This window comes from Diplotaxodon limnothrissa, linkage group LG23 (genome assembly GCF_057381915.1).
Source record: "Diplotaxodon limnothrissa isolate DT_005_m linkage group LG23, D_limnothrissa_male_GT1.1, whole genome shotgun sequence".
Lineage (NCBI taxonomy): Eukaryota > Metazoa > Chordata > Actinopteri > Cichliformes > Cichlidae > Diplotaxodon > Diplotaxodon limnothrissa.
Genome location: NC_140617.1, coordinates 8,346,845 through 8,366,470, shown reverse-complemented (window position 1 = coordinate 8,366,470; position 19,626 = coordinate 8,346,845). Strand labels below are relative to the sequence as shown.

The following is a 19,626-nucleotide window of genomic DNA, read 5'->3' as shown; positions in this document are numbered from 1 at the left end:
TAATGCCATTTTACTAATGTTTTTTCAATAAAATAATGCAAGTAATATGAATAAAGAAACTGTACAAATAATACTCTAAAAATATCGATATCAGAGAACTGCCTCCTTATCAGCCATTCAATGTGCCACCAATAAAAAAGGATAAAAGAGTGAAAGAAAATATTTGCTGGTTCAATTATCTAAAAATTCCAGATGCCATTTCCTGTAGTAAAGGAAGTGGGTGGATTGTGCCTCAGGAAGTAGGCATTCCTTCACATTTGGGCACCTTAGACATTTTGGGGTTTTTTATTCGCTGAGTAAACACGATAGCATTTCTCCGGCTGTCCAAAGAGAGCTGCACTTACAAACTTATCATACAACCTTCATTTTTCTCTGCTGAATAATTACATTATTGCTTGTGAAAATATCTCAGCTCCACAGTGAACACGTGAAGTTCTATTACTTGTATCGTTCCTTGTGTGAAATACCCGCAGAGAGTAAATGAATACTGTACAGTGAAACAACTGCGGGGAAAAAATGGGGTCAGACTGGTGGCGTGCTGTAGCGGATCTCCATGTTGAATTTGTCCGGCGTCTTGGGAAGAGGAGGCTTCTTCAGCATTTTGTGCTTCATGATGATTTCCTCGTTGGCATATATTGGGGTGTCTGCGTCGTCAGAGTGGTACCCTGACTGATATCCACTCGTCTGATTGGATGACTCCGAACCCAGAGACTCTTTACTCTTGCACCGCAACAGTTGGCTAAAGAGTCAAAGCAAGACGAGGACACATTTAAAACAGATTCACAGGGTAAAAAAACAATATGAAATAAACCACTCAAAGAAAGCATGCAAAGGCTTAGTCCCCACCTTAAGTTGGGTGTGGTTGGTAGATGTTGATTCAGACCCTTCATCTCCTCTGGTGAGAAGTCCATGCCACTGTCTGTGTGACCCTCCTGCCAAGAAGACAGCACTTAAATGAACTTAAGTGGTTGCTGCATGGCGGGAAGGTATTAACTTTCAATCACATTTGTTAGTGCCCACTTTGTTGTTTTATGAAATGGGAATTGAATGATTATTTAATTATCAATTAGCTGTATTTGTAAAAAATATTAAGCAATTAAGAAAATTCATTAATAGATATTTGAGGGTTTTTTTCTCTATTGCACAAAAAGTTTTGCTTAATACAAATTAGATTTTTTTTTTTTTTTGTTCGTCTGAAAGTTATTGTCCTAGTTCAAAAGATTTTTTGCATTCTTGTATTCTCCAAAATGTCAGTCAGGGATTTTGCTAAAATGTCACATCCATTAAGTGTCCTCTCTGGCTAACAAATAATCTTTATTTCCCATATCAGTGATCCTGTTGTTTTAACTAAACTCTAAGAAAACCTTTAAACACAAGACAACACAAAAGTGTAAAGTCCAGTAAAACTGGAAATGCTTCTGAGCGTTTCAACAATTCAACATTTCAAAGGAGAGCTACAACTCAGGACACATAAAATCTTGTTCCTTCTAAAGGTGCTGATTGCTCTTTGTAGACTTTTTGAAGACTTTTTGTACTAAGTAGATTAACTGTGCTCTTGTTTTATGAATGAGGTGGTTGTTAAATGTGTAGTTTTACACTAACCATGACACTGCTGTGCGCCACAGGGACATCTTCAAATGTCTTCACACTGAGGGGACGACTGCACCTCTCATTCTGTTGGGACAACCTGTACAAAGAGGATGTGTCAATAAAACCACAACTGAGTGCTCTAGCATTAACAAAATGAGAGAAGCAGTGGACAGAAGGAGGTAAGAGCATGACGCTGACCCAAGGGATGATGGGTTGTCATAGTTAAGCCGGGCTTCAAGAATTTCGCCACTTTGAGGCCTGCTATATGGTCTCCTGGGGTCAGGGGCTGCTTGGCATTCTTCTGCTTCACCTACTGTCAAAGGTATATAGTCCTTCCCATCCTGGAGATACAGAGTACGTTACTGGCTCAAATACACACTGAATTAAATAATTATACATAAACAATTAGAGATATAACCTTTAAAAATCTAATACATAAGCCACATTATAAATCCATTTCAAATATATGTGATATTTTCATATTTGCTGTCATTTGCTTTTTGATTTTGTTTCACCTAAAAAACTTGCCAAAGCTCCCATAAAAGGCATTCAGGGTATGCTGCACAGATGTAACAATAGCACAGAGAAAGAGATGAAACTAAGGAAGCTTCTTTGTAGCTGACAATATTTAAGTGTTGCTGAAGCACAAAGGAATTTTAAATATCCTATTACTTATGAACACTGCTGCCTTTTTGTTTAGGCCTGAACTGACCTGCTGGGCACTAGCCTGTAGCAGGTTTCCCAGGTGTTCAACCAGTTCGGTAAATGTTGGCCTGTCTGTGGGACGATTCAGCCAGCAGTCCAACATGGTCTGGTATCTGAGAATATGGACAATGAGGATCGCAATAAGAGCAAATGATTCAAGTTACATTTCTGTAAATCGTTCAACCGTCACTGTCTACTTACATCTCAGTGGTGGCATATTCGGGTGGTCTCATCCTGGTACCTTCCTTAAGCCTCCTGCAGAATGATTCATCAATGCAAACACCCGGATAAGGAGAAGCCCCTGAAGAAGACATTACAGAAGTTTCATTGCAGATATAAAGTGGTCATTAAGCAGTGTTATGTGATTACTTCTAAACTTAACCCTTACCCAAGGAAAAGATCTCCCAGAGAAGGACGCCAAAGGACCAAACATCACTTTGCGTGGTGTATACGCGGTCAAATATGGTCTCAGGAGCCATCCACTTTAGAGGGAGACGTGCCTGTGGTAACAATAAAACAGCAAATTATTCCTTCTTATGCTTTATTTGTGTAAATGAGTATGTAATAAAGTGAATAACGTTTACTATCCTAATACAGTGGTATCTGGTAATGTGCATGGATATAGTGGATAGCAGGTGAACATGATACAAAGATATCAGACAGGTCAGAACGCCCATGCTGACCCAGGTCTACCTACAATGGGCACAAGAGCATCAGAAGCTGACTATGGAAGAATGGCAGATAGCTTTGGTGACTTTCACTGTCTTTTCAATCATATGAACACCTGGGTGCACAAGGATCATTTAACTAGGGAGGAGAAAGCAACAGGATGAACTTTTTGAAGAAGGCAAGACAGGATCCTATTTGGCACTAACATTGACTAAAATGAACTTCAGGTAATGTGTTGGTGAATGGTGTGATAGGATAACTTGAGTCTCAGCTTCAATGGGTCAGAACTGATTTACAGCATGAGGGCAGCCCAAGCGCTATTAGATTAGTGCTTCTAATGAAGGGACACACTGGTGGAGTATCGGTTAAGAGGACTCACGTCTCCTTTGCGGACATAGTCCGGGTCTTTGTAGACATCTCTAGCGAGACCAAAGTCACAAATCTTCACCACATTGTTTTCTGAAAGAAGGATGTTTCTGGCCGCCAGATCTCTGTGAATGCACTATCGACCAAACAGAGACATTTATATTCAAAGCATGGAAGAATTAAGTAATATCTCCAATTTCAATGCAGATTTGTGCACCAAAAAATTCAGACACTTGTGATTTCACCTTGCGAGAAGACAGAAACTCCATTCCTTTGGCCACCTGGAAACTGTAGCTTATCAGGTCTTCCATGGTTAGATGGTCATCATCTGAACTCTCTGTAATAACGGGATTTCACAGGAATAAATACGAAGCCTGAGTGGCACCACAGTAATGTTATTCTAAGTTGTCTTCAGAACCTTTCTGAATGTCCATGTTGCTGCCTGAAGCCCTGTCTGAAGTGGTAGAACAGACCGCTGTTCCTGTGCAGATGTCCAGCTGGGCAATCTTCCCCAGACCCAGATCCCCTTCAGTCACATCCTCCTCTGCAGACACCCACCTCTGGCTATTTACTCGCTTCCTCTGTTCACCACAGAACAGTTAAACTAATGAAAAAATCCCAACATTTCATGCAGGAATTGTTTGTATTGCCTGCAATATGGTTCATGTTAGATACAATCTGTGGACAGTACAGAACTGCACTACTACTTAATGATCGGTCAGTCTATTTGATTGTGTGCAACCATCTGGATTGTAAACCACATCAGTGGACTGACTGTGGTTTACTGGGTGCATGTGGGTTACACATAATTTACCTTGTAGGGGCTGTACTCTCCGCGCTTGCTCTTAAGGTAGCTGGATAGATTTCCATGTTTACAGTATTCAACAATAACCATCAGCGGTCCTGCAAGCAGAAGGAAGAGAAAGAAGTTTAATTATCAGAGGAAGAATGAACATTAACACATTAAAGGACAACAGATGGCACACTGATGTTGATTTATAAAGATTATAAGATTCAAATTCATGTGAAGAAAAGTTGCATATACAGGACATGCTTAGTCAGCTAAAGTAAATAATGCACTTGGTTTGACTGACCCCCAGGTTTCGTGCAGGCTCCCAGCAGGTTGACCACATTAAGATAATGTCCAATGTGGATGAGAATTTTCAGCTCTGACATCAAGGCGCGGTACTCACTTGCTGTGGCTCCCTCTGCACATAGAGATAACATTAGTTCTGCGTGTTTGAAGGTTTTTATTGTGTTTGCTCGCTGTGTGTAATAAAAGGAGGACAAAATACAAACCCTTAAGCATCTTGACTGCAACTGTGGTGCATGTGGTCGCTTTCTCAATGCCGAATGCAGCTGCTTCTACCACCTGGCCAAATGCCCCTCGTCCCAGTGGGTCACCTTTAAAGTAAAATGTTTGTCATGACCAAAATCCCTAAAAAAAATACTTTTAGTACTTATGATTTTAAAACAACTAGTTTTTAATAGAAATATTGCAACTAGTGAGGACAGTGCTAGAAATTTTAAAATGCCAAACTAAGGTGGTAAAAAAAAGCTTCTGGCAGGTATGATGGTTGTTAGCATGCTGAACATGAAGGAGAAGCCTCTTTCAGCTGCTCCCTTATTCACAAAGGGTCACCACAGCAGATAGCTCAGATGGCCTTCGTGACAAAACACTAAAGGGACTTTTCACATGTTAGGCAAATGTGTAACCCACTATGCTATAGGGCCATTTATGTTAGCTGAGCTGTTCCCTGATCTTTCTACACTTGTAGGTAAGTGTAAAGGTCTCTGAGATACTCCAAATGATACAGAATTCTACAGCAAGAGTCTACTGACAATATCACACCTTCATTAGCTCCCCATTTGCTAACATATCCAATAAAGATTCTGCTTCTCACTTTAAAGCTTTCAGTTACATGGTACCCCATATCTATCATACCTCCTTCATCCTTATACCCTTTCCCTGTGCTGCCCTACACTCAGCAGCTCTATTGACTGCTCCTCGTTTCAAACTTAACACGATGGCTACCAGAACCTTCAGATGTGATGCAGTTTTTCTTTGGAACTTATTACCACTTCACTTTAATCAGCTAGACCAGGGCTGCCCAATCCCAGTCCTCGAGAGCTACTATCCTGCAGCTTTTAGATGCATCCCCACTCCAACACAGCTGAATCAAATGGTTTGATTACCTCTTCAGCATGCCATCATGTTTGGCAAAGGCCTGATAACAAGCCGTTCATTTGATTCGGGTGTGTGGGAACAAGGATGCATCTAAAAGCTGCAGGACGGTAGCTCTCGAGGACCGGGATTGGGCACCCCTGAGCTAGACTTATCAGCCCAGTTCAAATAGCAGCTCAGAACTCAGAAGTAGGTAGTGCTAGCATTAGCCATTTAATATCATTCTCCTATCCAAATATTGGCACAGTTTCAAAACGCCAAAATGGCAACAGACAAAAATTCATCAGGTTTTGTTTTGTTTTTTGTTTGTTTGTGGGGGGGGGGGATGTCAAAGTGTCTGCTTTGACCATCTCAAGCATCTTATCAGCCATTGTGACAGGAAGTATCAAAAACAAGTGTTTCAAATCACAGCACTGATCTTGAACTTTCTGTTGTATTTGATGTATATGGTGCAAGTCTTGATTGACTGGCTTGTTGGTCTATGGGCTTAAAAACAATATTTAGAATCTCATGATTGCCTATTTTTGCCTCTGGCTGGCCAGTGATCAAAACACTGAAAGTTTAAATCAAATGTGGGCTGTAACTTCATGTAATGTTTTATAAACTCTTTCATAAGGTAGGCACTGGTTGGTAGCAGCGCAGATGTTTGTTTTAACAAGTCTTCTCAAAGATTGTTTGAATGATAATCATGTCTCACCAAGTTTCAGCCTGTCCCGGGGGAATTCCCATTTGCTAGCATCGTAGGTGAGCCTCTCACACTGCTCATCCATTGGCATATCCTCTGAGTCAAGGATCATGGAGAGGTAGCCGGTCTTCAGATCCACTCCATTTGGCTGAAACAGTGATGCAGTGGCAAATTTTAAAGACAAACAGAGATGTAACATGTAAATTAATGAGCTGCCATTTCTCTCAGTTATTCCCTTTCACCACAATCAAAGTGTACAACAGTTTGCCAGTGACTCCCGTGGCCATTCAATAAAAGGGGCCTACTCAGTGTGGTGGGCCTACGTGACTTAGGGGAGCAGAGAGACTCCCTGTTGTTCCTGGATACAAAAGAGAGCAGCTACTGAGGGCCAGAGCAGTCACTTCCAATCAGCCGTAAATGCCTTACAGTGCATGTCATTGTACTCGTCAGTTTTACCGTGTTTGTAATTTTTTTTAATGGACATCATCCGTGTGCGTAACTGGAGGGGAAAGGGGAAGGAAAAGTACAGGAAAAAGAGGATGAGGAAGTTCTTACTCTCTTTCTCCCGCGGATGACGAAGACGATCAGTAACCAGAAAAACATAGCGATGACCACTGACCCAATAGGAACAATCAGCTCCACATTAGTCTTCTCTTCTGCACCTTAGATATACACAAAGAATACTTTTAAAATAAGAATTTAAAGGTACATGACATAAAATGTGTAATGGTATCACAGAACAGATTTTACTACATGCATGACAAATTTGAGGCCCGTGTTTGAGGAAAAAACAGTCGCAGTGGAATGTTGGTTATAATTTCAGTGAGGTGCCTTGGCAGCATTTCCTAAAGTTCAGACAGGTTTATCATTGTTTTTGGCCTGTTCACATGTGTATGTCTGTGTTTAGGTTGGAGAAAGGAGACTGTTGGAATCTGGACTGTAAGCAAACTGATATTTTATCTAGTCATAACAAATGGTCAGGAGTCAGAATGAATAACTACTGCCAAAGACAACTTGGAAAAGGTCTATCAGAGCCATTGTAGTGTGTCGCTGCGTGCTGTAATGGGCCCTTTCGTTCCACTGCTATTGAGCTTGAATTATTTGGGGGGCAGATGGGGTCAGAAAATGGGAAGGTTACACTGAAGGGTTGTTTGCAGGGATTTTTCTCATCCCTTTGTGAATATGACAGACATGATGGACAGTCAGATTTCTGATCACAAATTTTTCGTTAACAGCACACCCCCACAGACACCTGTGCTAGTTTCACTTACTCTCTGGCTATATTATTTGTTGGCCATTTACATCATTACGCTACGGTATATTTGTAATAGAAGCTCTCCATTTTTACTGGTTAGGTATTCCTTTTTTTAGTTAAAAGCTGGTCAAATGTGTGAGTATTACTTTTTTGTAATATGTAAAAATCAAAAAATGTTATTAAAGTGACGTGCAATTGCTTGCCTCCCCCCACCCTCATACACAGGGCTTTTGTTGTGAGAAGGTCTGTCCCTCTACCCCCTCTTTTAACAGAGCTGGCGCCTAAGCAGAATTGTGAGCTACTGTAACTGGGTGCACATTCTGCTGGCGGGGAGACGGTCACGTAGGCTCTGCGTCTAGTCAGTTCATTTGTTTGTTTTTCGCTGTGTCCCTGTGTTTGGTACAAAAAGACTGTGGACAAGAGAGCAGAGGCTGGAGCTCAGGCAGGGCTGGCCTTTCCCTTTGTCCTGCCGTCTCTTAATTGTTTTAGATTTAGATACTCCCAGGAGGATGTGCGTTAACTGGGGTAGCTTCCTGTCATGAGGAAGCAAGGCTATTTTTATTTAGATCTTTGACATATAAAAAGTAAAACTATGTGCGATGTGAATTTGTGAAACCTTGAAGCCAGATATAACCATACAGTCTTTTTAGTATTGGTGGAATTGCCAAAGGGTTTAGGCCAAAACCTTTCACACAGACAATAAGATATTCCTGATTTTAAGCTGAGAATGTATTACAAACAACACAAGACACCCGGGACAGGCCCAAGGGCCCAGAAGGTCAGGGAGACCCTGAGTCAATGACAATGACATGCAACATGCAGAGAAACTGCAAGAAATAACCACAAAGATTTTTAAAAAAAACATCTGCAGGTGGACAAAAAACAAGACAAAACACAACCCCAATGAGAGAAAAAAAAACACATTAAAAAGCATCTGCAAGAAGCAGACATGAGTTACAATAAAAGGCATCATCTTACTTAGTGACTGACCTTCAGTACTCAAAGAGGCCTGTGCTGTGTCACACCCAAGGCTGTTACATACAGTGCAGGTGTACAGACCACTGTCCTCCTTCGTCACACGCTGAATTGTCAGGCTACGGTTCTGCTGATTCAGAGTAACACCTGAAAGGCAACCAGATGTTTTGTTTTGCAGCTCTTGTAACTCATGAAGTAAATCAGTTTTCAGTGAAACGCTGCGAATGTCTCACCTGAGCTCTCCACAACAGTGTGGTTGTTTTTGGTCCAGGCAACAATCGGGTTTGGCGTCCCAGCAGCCATACAGCGGAGAGTGACTGTCGAACTTACTCTAACCTTTTGGTCAGTGAAGTTATTAAGGATCCTTGGAGCCTCGAGGTCTAAACATCAAAATTATAAAGATTATTTTGAAACAAATGTATGATTCACTTAACAAACCCTGACCTATTCCTTACAAAAAGAAAATGCTGTGAGTACATCTCACCTCTGAGAGAAACACTGTGTAGCAGGCAGGTTTTCTCCCCAGTGATGATGTTTACCACCTGACAGGCGTACAGGCCCTCGTCCTGATGGGACGCATTGCGAAGTGACAGCTCCAGAGTCACATTGGTGCCAGGCTGGGGGGTCAGGACAGCATGCGACAGTGGAGTAGGCTGCAGAGTCAGTGAGCGACAAGGCTGCGCCAATGTTCCCTGCTCTGACTTGGAAACGTTGGTCACACGAAACCAGGTGAGGTTGCCGTAGATCAGCGAGTCTGCCTTACACCGCAGAATGACGTGATCCTCCTCCAAAGGCCTGTTAGAGGGAGACATAGTCACCTCGAGGCCACCTAGGGATGGAAACACATGGGTAAAGAATGAGTAAGGATATAAGAAAAAGAAGAATACTGAAAAGGCTGTTTATATGATGACAGAAGTCACACCATCAGACACAAAACGATTACAACAAGATGCTTTTTAAGAGGAGAAAAAAAGGATGGAACTTACGTGTTACATGGAAAAAGATGACACGTGAATCCTTGCCTACTTTGTTCGCAGCCGTGCATCTGTAGAGGGCGTGAGCCTCAGCTTTCTGAATCTTTAAAGAGCTCGTGATTTTCTAGAGAAATACATTTCATCTGTTAGTTACTATTATTTAGCTAAACTCCAAATACCGTATCGTTCAGATATCGTAAAATTCTTGGAGCAAAAGGGAAAATATGGTGTAATCACAGACTTTTTGTTACCTTTTGAGCTTGATCAGTGTCAGTTCTAATTGGTTGTACGTGGTTGTGACCAGTTCTGTTGCTGACATCTCTCCAATTTGTGCACTCCTTCAGCTGTGATTCAGACCTAACAAGTCTTGACCTGATGGACAAAAGTGAACAGAAGAATCATAAAACACAAATATCCAGCTCTGATCTTTTATTAAATTTTTATTAAATGCAAAAACACCAGCTGTGTAAATAGCTGCACAGCAGTTTCCTCTTTCACTCTGATACACCGAATTAGCACTGACAAATGGTACACAAAAAGAAGATGAAAAGAAGCTGGCAGATCTTTCAGAATGACGGCTAAGTACTTGTTTTTCCACTTTTTTTCTATTTACCAATCCTACTAGTTTAATTGTTATTCTCATTTTTAACTGCTAATACACCCAAATACAGCGAGAAACACCATAAAATTTAGTAAACAGGGAAAGAAAGTAAGTAAGTAATAAGAAGAGGTTTAGCTTTAGCAGGAAGAACCTCTTTTTTGAAAAAGAACATGACAGGAACAACAGGAAACGTAGTGCAGGACAGAGGAAGTGCTCAGATGTGTAGAAAGATGATAAGGAATCTGCTGCTGGTGTTGTCTGGTCCCTCACACACACACACACACACACACACACACACACACACACACACACACACACACACACACACACCATCCTCCTTTCTATCAACACTGTGAAATCACAACAGGAGTCTTTCGTGAGGTTGTTGTGTAACCGGCTGAATATTGCATCGGCAGGGCTGTTATCTTAAACAGCTGATCGAGTGAGCACAAACACTAGGTCAGTACAAGTCGTCCAAAATTAGTGAGCACATTCTAAGTCTGAATAACTGACATGGTTCTAAAAATGGACATTGTGAAGAGAATGAATCACATCCGCTGATTTGCATCAGGTCACAGTGTGCTCTCATTGTCTCCCCTCTTGTTTTGGTCAACATCACGAAAGCAGCTATTCCTCTTCTATATCAACAACCTGTTGACAATGAGTGACTCAAAGTCATGTGACTACTCCATGCATACACAAAAAAAAGTCCCGAACCGAATGTATCTTTCTGCCCTGAACCTGTCTAACTGTGCCACATGTGAAAAAGTCCCAACTTTAACATTTATGTGTGAAAATAGCCTCTTTGTTTCTCTTTTACACTCACACTGAAGAGTTGACTTGCATGAAAGCCTCTGGGCAGTCCTCTTTGGACATCCACTCCCACTGGATGTGTGTAGGTACGGGAAATCCACGAGCGGTGCAGCTCAGAGTCGTGCTGCTGCCGTACAGGTACACATCAATGTCCACTGCCATCTCCTTCTCTATGATACAAGGAGGAACTGCAAAGGAAGAAGTAGAGTCATATCCACAACAGGCAGCCGAAAATGAATGTAAAAGGAAAAGAAGAGGAAAAAAAACACACCATTGACCAGCAGCTGGAAAGAGCGCCTCTGTTCCTCTTTTGTAATTTTATTGGTCAGGATAACTGTGTAAATGCCAGCGTCTGTTTCTTTAACTTCACGTATGACGAGGGCATCACTCTTCTGTTTTATTCGGTAGTCATTCAATGGGAGGTCATTTTTAAACCTGGGAACACAAAGTAAGAGTAAAGTTACAAAATCCATCCAGTTCTGAAACTGTAGCTTTAATGCATGGAAACTGCTATGCATAAAGCAAATATTGCTGTGAACACACCATTTAATGATGGGTTCAGGGTAAGCTGAGTACTTCACGGGGATGTATGTAGATGGTTCTCCCACATTTACCTCCCACACCTTTGTCCAGGGCTCTTCCATATCAATAAAAGGTTTTTCTGGAAATACAAAAATCACAAAAACAGAGAAAAGATCAATTTTTTAATGACTTTCTTACAATTATTATTTTGGCTTCAAATGAAGCAAAAACCCCAAAACTATCTGAGACCATACAAAACCATACAAAATGATTCATTTGATTCTATGATTTTGCAATTGTTTCTAGGAAAATCTATCTCAAACTTCACGTGTAATTTTCTCCTGATGCTGAACAAATGTAATTTTAGGAAAGGGAAGTTAGAGATTTTCAATTTAGACAATTTCCAAATCCTTGAAAGTGGTATTAAAATTTATTAGATGGCTTAAAAGCATAACTGATTGCAATAATAGGAATAAGAACAAGAACAAGTATTATTATTACTAATAATAATATTACAATTCAACTGCATCGGTGTGATACTTAAAATTAATTGTCCTGTATCACTGTCATCAAGATAAATGCACAAATAATAAACAGCATGTTGTGAGAGATTAAATTTGTGCAAAAAAGATGAGAAAATGAAAGGAAAAGTATTTTTTAAAAATCTGAGAAAATAACACAAACAAGTTTATAAAGATGAAAAATATTATTAATGTTAAAAAAAATATTAGCAGAAATTCTGGGGTTTCAAAGAGGGCTGAATTAGGGTTTTAATTATTAGGATCTGTTTGATGTCAGTGAGGAGAGACATCTCAGACACATCTCTCCAAGCACAAAGCCCAACCCACCTGCTGCTCAAACATTGTGTTTGCAAAGGGCAGTCAAAAGATGGAGGAGCTAAAACAACTTGTCTATAAGGAATACTTTGAACTGTAAATCAGGCAAAGCCACTCTAACAGAGACAAAGATTAAAGATGTGGCATCTGCCTTAGCTAACAATTTAGGTTCCCAATCCAAAGTACTACAGTCAACACCATCTCAGTAACATCTGTAGTTCCTCAGGAAACCAATGATGTTAAATTCCCATGAATAACTTAATGTTAAGTTTTACCAAGTAGGAACAGAAAGCATCCTAACTGGAAACATCACAAACTAGTAAAGGCTGAACTTGGCTCAACCAGAAGGCTCTGCAGCAACAATATAGAAGCATCTTTGATATTGCTTAAGTGTTATGTCAGCATACAGCATACTGTAGGATATTTTTTTCTAATGCATAAAACGCCAGTAATCAAATAACATAAACTAAATAATTTGTTTCAGTTAAAACCTACTCTGAATATTTAACACAGTACAATCTTCAGCTGTCTTCGAGCTTAACAACTACATACATATTTTTTGTGAATGCTGAATTATTGCTTGACTTGGAACTTTTTGAAAGTTTTCAGCCAACATAACAGGTGTTTTGTTTTCAGAGCACCCACCATAAACTGTAAGAAATGCTGAAGCGCTTTTCTCCATCTGCCCACTCGAAGCAGAGCAGATGAATTCTCCTCCGTGAGCTACCGTCACATTCTCCACGATCAGCGTGTTTGACAGCTCCAGAGAGTTCCACAGCTTCTTCTTGTGGGGAATTGTGTGGGGCGGCCTTGAACCATTGACCGAAGTCTGACAGAGGGAAGACATAATGTATAAACACACAGTTTTTAAACTCACGTGACACTCATAATGGCTGTGATAACAGAATGTGGGAGGGTTTTTTTTTTCTAGTTTTACAGAAATTAAAGATCAAGTGTTGCCTCAGTCCAGACAGCTTATTGTTCCCAGTAATGTAAGCAGTCAGAACATCAAAAACACATCTGGTCACCTTTGCACTTTGGTGGTACAAGATGAAGGCTGATGGATTCCTGAAAGCAGGAAGTAATGAATTTGTGCAAAGACAGCAGGAAGAGAGATACAGCACTTCTGGTATCTCAGTCTCTTCTCATCAGTAAGTCAAAGAGGCCAACCTAAAGGTGGACTGTTACGCTTTTCCTTATTTTCTGTCATGTTTATACTGTTACAATGGAGAATGCTCAAATTTTATGTTCCAAATAAGCTCCAAATAATGAGATCAGTGTATATACAAAAACAATTCTTGTGAGACAAAAGTTCAGGCTTAAGACTGCTATAAATAATCAATTTCAGACCATTTTTGTACTCTTTAGATATTTACGATGCCTCTGAGAGCAGATATCCTCTAATAATTTTGATACTTGCATCTTAGGCCCAAAATAAGTTCAAGTTTTTTGTTTCTCAGGGGGATCCAAAACTATGAAAGTTGTCTGACGTGTCTCTTTTTTCAGACAATGGATAAACTGAGGAGCTTCACCGGTGCTCATAATTATTTTTCTGTAGTTTGTATTTGTAAATAATCCACAGCTAGTACTTTCTTGACATGAGCAATATAACTTTTCTTTAAGACTGTTACATAAGTTCATTACAGGTTTACAACGATAATGAGAACAGAAGAGTGTGGGGTACTGACCAGAGCCCCACCAGAGTGCGTCCAGTTGAATTCGATGCCCACGTTCAGCTCTGTGAATGCAGTGCATCTCAGTATGAGCTGCTCCCCCACAGACAGCCTTACATTGTTGGGGGTCAGGGTGAGGTCATAAATCTTGTATCCTGCGGAAAAAGGAGGGAAGATAGTAAATCGACACACTATTGTTCTCCTGAGACTACAGACTCTCTCTGCACCAACACTCTGAGCAACAGAGTGTTAGTGCAGAGAGTCTTTCACCTTACAAAGTCAAAATTAGAATTCCTGGTAAGTTTCGGTGTTATTCAGCTCGAAAAAGTCACATATAGGTGTTTTTACAGCCATAGCATTGACAACTGATAACTTCTCTTTGTATCTTTTTCCATCTTACCAACAACAGCCACAATGTAGAGCGGGGACTTAAATGTCTCGTTTCCAATATGAGTTTGGCAGGACACAACACCAGCGTAGCTGATCAGATGAGTGGGAACAGTGAAGCCCGTCCTGGCATCCCACACAGAATCCTTCCCATCCGGATGAAACTCCTTTACTGGATACTTCTGACAAACACACAAATTTCATGATTCCAAACAGAAATGTTTAAAGAATTTCACACCAATTGCTTTACACATGAGCACAGCGTGTAAATAAAACACCACATCTGGTAAACACAACTGTTTACCAACCTACATCTTCATAAAACTGCTTTACTGACAAGAAGCAAAGACCAGAAACAGCTTCTTACGATGTTTAGTGTGACATTGAGATTCTCCACCGAGCCCCGGCATGGTATTACCACTCGCTCCCCTTCACGGATAAACACCACCTCATATTCCTTTTCAGATGGCACAAATGGCACCTTATAATCTAAAAATTAACAAACAAATCACAATAGTAGATGTATTTCAGTGTGTGAAGTTGATAAATCCCATATTTTCCTTCATATAAATGGATGCTTGAAAAAAAAATACAACAACAAGAACAAAAAAACAAGAATAAACTTAAAAAGAGTTATACCTTGAACAAACACATAAACTGCTGCTGAGGTTTTACCATCTTCAGCTTTCAGGCCTATGTAGAAACACTGATACTGTCCAGTTTCATTGACAGTTGAATTGATGATTGTGAGCCTTTTGCAGAACAGTCCTGATCCGCTGCAGTCACTGATAGAGTAACGAGTGCTTATAGCAGGTGTGGTCCACCTCAAATTCTGCCGACCTCTGCAGGAGAAGAAACAAGAGAATTATACTGCACATGCTACATGACCGAGTCGGTGAATTTAGCCAGTGATGGGGAGCAGTAAACAACATTTCTCTAATCTAGTAGTTTATCTGCATTTTGAGGTAGTTTGCCATTTAGCAAATTTTTTATTTACATTTTGACTCAAGTAGTCAACTACTAACACTACTAGGTAGGTATAACTCTTGCGGGCAACTGTGGTTCAGGGGCTTGGGAATCGCATCTGTAACCGGAAGGTCGCCGGTTCGATCCCCGGCCTCTCTGTCCTGGTCGTTGTGTCCCTGGGCAAGACACTTTACCCTACTGGTGTTGGCCAGAGGGGCCGATGGCCGATATGGCAGCCTTGCTTCTGTCAGTCTGCCCCAGGGCAGCTGTGGCTACAGCTGTAGCTTGCCTCCACCAGTGTATGAATGTGAGAGTGAATGAATAGTGGTATTGTAAAGCGCTTTGGGTGCCTTGAAAAGCGCTATATAAATCCAATCCATTATTATTACTACATTAAATTTTAAGCAAAAGAAAGTACAGTATATTAAATTATAGTATTTACTAATTACTATTATTGTTCCAGTGTTGTAATATCTGCCTATAAAAAGTTCCATTTTATTTTCTTCATGATTTTTTACTAAGGGGAGAGATCAAGTGAGCAGACTGTAATTTTCCTAAATATAGTTGCATGGTTGTTTTTGCAACTAATGTAGCTGCCCCCTGCTGACCATCAGAGAGAATGCAAGTTTAAGGCGCATTCACATTACGTTCATATTTGAGAATCTACAACTGCGTCCGTTTTATATCCACAGTCTATGATTAAAAGTAAAGTGGAACTTAAAGGGCTATATTGAGGATTGCGGAGAAAGTTTGCTCTACAATTAAGAGTGAAACGGAGCTGTTCATATAGGCATGAAGCTAATAAACTTTGAGTCATACTTACTTTTACTGAAACACAGGAAGGAGAGATGATGTCATAAACAACTCTGAAACTATACACTTACTTTCAGAGCTATGACAATAGAAAAAGCTGAATGTTTACACTGGAAGAACGCTAGTTACTGCATTAGCAAAATTAGTCAACTATACGGTAATAACCTATTACACTTTGTTTAGTGACGGTACTGTCCTTGTGCGATCAATACTGTGTTTAGTCCACATTTTCCTATATATAGACAGTTGCTGAGGTTTCTATTGGCGAAAAGTGTAGTTATAGTTCTGGGAAGATCACACTATATAGCATAGGCTATGGTCAAAGGTTTATATACACTCAAAATAGGCAAGAATGCCATGGTATTTGGGGGGTTTTAATGAACTCTTGAAACTGTATACCTTTAATGACTTTAAAAACAAGATTGGGTACAAAAGTTTGAATTTACTTGGGATTTTTATAATCCACACAGGGTCTAAGTTATACATAGAGGCTCATATATATTCATACATTTCCACTAATATTTGGGGAAATGTCCCTTAGCAAGTTGCACCTGGACCAAATGTTTTTGGTATCCATCAACAAGCTTCTGGCATAATTCTGGGTTAATATTTGACCACTCTTCCTGGCAGAATTGGTAAATTTTATTTAACCTGGTTGGTTTCCTTGCACAGATCTGGCTTTTAAGAATAGTTCATAAATCTTTAATAGGGCTGAGGTCGGGGCTTTGGGAGGGCCATTCTAGAAGATTAATGTTAGCCTACTTTACCCGTTCCAAGAATCATTGTCCACTATTAGTGATGCTGAACAATTTAGAGATAGTGTTTCATCAATATTCCATCCACTTTGTACAATGTAAGAGTACCACTGGCAGCAAAACACCCTCAGAGCATGATGCTACCACCAACTTGCTTGACAGATGGTACAGCGCCCTTAGATTTGAAAGTCTCATATTTACTGTTCCAACAATACTTCTTGTCATTGTGGCCAAATTACTCAATCTTTCTCTTGTCTGACCATAAAAGTTTTCTCCAAAAGGCTTCTTGCTTGTTCATGTGGGCAGCTGCAAATTTCAGTCAAGCTTGAAGGTATTGATTTAAGAGCAGGGGCTTCTTTCTTGATCAGCACCCGACCACCAGGCTGATGTACAGCTCACTTCATTGGAGACAATGACACTGTTGTTCCAGCAGTTCCCATTTTATGGCAGGTTTGAGCCTTAGTGGTTTCCCTGGGTTGTTCTTGAAAATCCTAACCAATTTCCTCTCAAAGTGGTGACACATCCTAATAACTTGTGTTTATGTACAGTTGTAGGAACTGATGATCTTGGAAACTGCAGATTTTTAAAAATGACTCCAAGATACCTTCCAAACTTGTGTAAATCTACACTTCTCCATCTTAAATCCTAAGTTCCTTGGGCTTTCCCACTGGTCTGAGTATTGGTCAGTCCAATGAGTGTTGTCAAATAAATCTCTTTTATGCGAGCCTAGCGAAACTACCAGTTGTAGTCAATCATGATTACAAGTTAATAGGCCTTGGACATGTAAAGTTAAAAGACATTGTAGAACCTTCAGCACCTCTTATTAAAGGATTTAACTCAATGTATATATTTTAGCATCCATGTTCTTACTTTTGACTGTGGATTAAAGAACAGACTAAATAAAGTGGAAAAATTGTGCACCTTATCCTTGTTTTGTTTTAATCATTAAAAACGAATGCTGTGTAATCATTAATAGCCAAAATGTAGCATGACCTTCATCTCCAGGATGAATGTAAACTCCTGGACACATCTGTATATGTCTAATCCTTACTTTACCTTAATTGTAATAATAAGCCTAAAACCAGGTCTTCGTTTTCAAGCCTGCCAGTGAACAGCTGCCAAAAACTACCAACACCAAAAACATCTAACTTTTACAAAATGTTATCAAATGGCCATGTTTTTACTTAAATGTTATTCATTTATTGACTTGGTCTTCCTGTAAAAAACAATTACGCCAGTCAGATGTTCATGTTGTTTATATAAGGAGTTCTTGAGAACACATACTGCGCAGGCACCTTTTGAACAGAGACAATGACACGCACACGTTTGTTGCATGTGATGGGGGCATGAATAAGTTCTAGGGTACATACCTGCATGTTAGTTCAAGGTTGTCAGATTTGTTCATCCTATGGATGCCATAGATATTTAGTGTCGGTGGATCAGATATAAACCGCAGTTCCGCTGCTGGAGAGATTAACAGTACAAATCGGTCACAGCAATGACTTACTTTTAACACAATCAGGGTGATGACATAAGTCTCTACAAACAATGATTAAATGAAGGTTTCAGAGATCATGGCCCTGCTGTTTTAAATAAATGCACATAAGATTAAGATTAAATCAAACGGCACAAGGTAAAAACTGAAAGTAGAGCACAGGAAAAAAACAGTCTCCATTATAAGATGTGCTTTGTATCTGAGTCTCTGGCTACATAGGGCCCTTTTTCCATTGCTGCAGCAAATGGCGGAGCTGTGTGAAAACAGGAAGCAGGAGAAGATGGGCCGGGTCAGGCTCAATAGTCTAGCACAGTGTGCCTTAGGTGGGGTTCCTGTTTCTGAGGATACAGCCTGCCCACCACCTCCCTGTGAGGCCCTAAAGGACATAATACATTGTATGGAAAAAAAAAAAAAACTAAGTGTTGAGCTGAGCTGATGAAGTGGACCTTAATGATCTCAGAAGAAAAAAAAAGTTTAAACTGTTGAACAACGTAGCACATTAGCAGAAACTGGGTACTTTTGTCATTTACATTTTACAACATAAGAACAAGTAATCAGGCCACAGTTCAAACGCTTTTCCTTAAATGTTTCCTCAAACTGGACTGCAGTTCTAAAGTGATATCAGCAAAGACAAAAACTATAGAACAACTGAGGACAAAGTGTTTGAAATGTCTTAGAAAAGCGGCAAAAGCTTTTATAGAGCTGGAGGGTGACTTTGAGTTGACAGATTTTTTTTTTAAAAAGAAAAGATCAGACAGAGATCATAATCTAATATATTTCATGTTTCTCAGCTTAATCCGTTATTAAGATAGACGATTAAATGGGGATAATATTATTATCTTACCAGCAAAACAAGTGATTTCCAGAATAATGCCCAGTAGTGGAATGACGGACAGTGTCTGTGCCATCATCCGACAAAAGACAAGGACAAAGTCCTCATCAAAGTCCAATTAATAACGTTACCGTAGAAATAATGATAATCCTACTGCCTCATTACCAATCCATTAAAAAAAAAAAAAAGCTGTTTCATATTCCACCCCAGAGAAAGTTTGAAAGTCATAAAAACAGCCTGCAGTGGATGGTGATCAGCAGTGGCTAAAGTGTGACTGTGCGTGTCCCCATGGAGCTTTTGCGGTTGAGGATGGAGAGACGCGCCTCGGCTGAGCAGCGTGCCTGCAGGGGAGGAGTCTCTCTCTCTGACTCTCTGTAAAATTACCAAGGCGAATGCAGCCTGCAATAAACTTCTGGGCTTATTGCCCAGTTGATGGGAGGACTTACTGAACTTTGAGAGAAACTTGGGAGACTTAAGAACTAGTGACAGCCAGGATGCATAACCCCCTACTGAGGAGTCGTAAAACTGT

At 40.2% G+C, this 19,626-nt stretch overlaps 1 protein-coding gene across 3 annotated transcripts; it reads right to left on the bottom strand.

Moving 5' to 3' along the window:
- Positions 1-10: 10 nt before the first annotated feature.
- Positions 11-19,389, bottom strand: kdr (kinase insert domain receptor (a type III receptor tyrosine kinase)). 3 transcript variants are annotated; one of them, XM_085347414.1, is made up of 30 exons: positions 19,110-19,389; positions 18,141-18,234; positions 14,876-15,078; positions 14,604-14,725; positions 14,250-14,418; positions 13,865-14,004; positions 12,822-13,005; positions 11,362-11,479; positions 11,090-11,253; positions 10,832-11,006; positions 9,656-9,776; positions 9,417-9,528; positions 8,915-9,259; positions 8,664-8,810; positions 8,446-8,577; positions 6,756-6,862; positions 6,213-6,348; positions 4,630-4,734; positions 4,425-4,538; positions 4,145-4,233; positions 3,749-3,911; positions 3,576-3,667; positions 3,344-3,466; positions 2,684-2,795; positions 2,497-2,596; positions 2,303-2,408; positions 1,789-1,931; positions 1,603-1,687; positions 847-932; positions 11-739 (listed from the first exon to the last, which is right to left on the bottom strand). In XM_085347414.1, exons 1-30 carry the CDS (start codon positions 19,174-19,176, stop codon positions 523-525), a joined length of 4,071 nt encoding a protein of 1,356 aa, XP_085203540.1. In that variant the 5' UTR covers positions 19,177-19,389; the 3' UTR covers positions 11-522. The 3 variants fall into 3 exon arrangements, with proteins under 3 accessions (XP_085203540.1, XP_085203542.1, XP_085203541.1); XM_085347416.1 differs by having other exon boundaries at positions 14,250-14,415; XM_085347415.1 differs by having other exon boundaries at positions 18,141-18,231.
- Positions 19,390-19,626: the final 237 nt, after the last annotated feature.

What these genes read in the sequence shown, in the direction of transcription:
- kdr (XM_085347414.1), bottom strand. Translation starts at nt 19,176, where the DNA reads ATGATGGCACAGACACTGTCCGTCATTCCACTACTGGGCATTATTCTG. An exon ending in CCTGAACCCATCATTAAATG is followed by an intron (nt 11,254 to 11,361) that starts GTGTGTTCACAG and finishes TTGTGTTCCCAG; the next exon opens with GTTTAAAAATGACCTCCCAT. An exon ending in ACACTGATCAAGCTCAAAAG is followed by an intron (nt 9,529 to 9,655) that starts GTAACAAAAAGT and finishes GTATTTCTCTAG; the next exon opens with AAAATCACGAGCTCTTTAAA.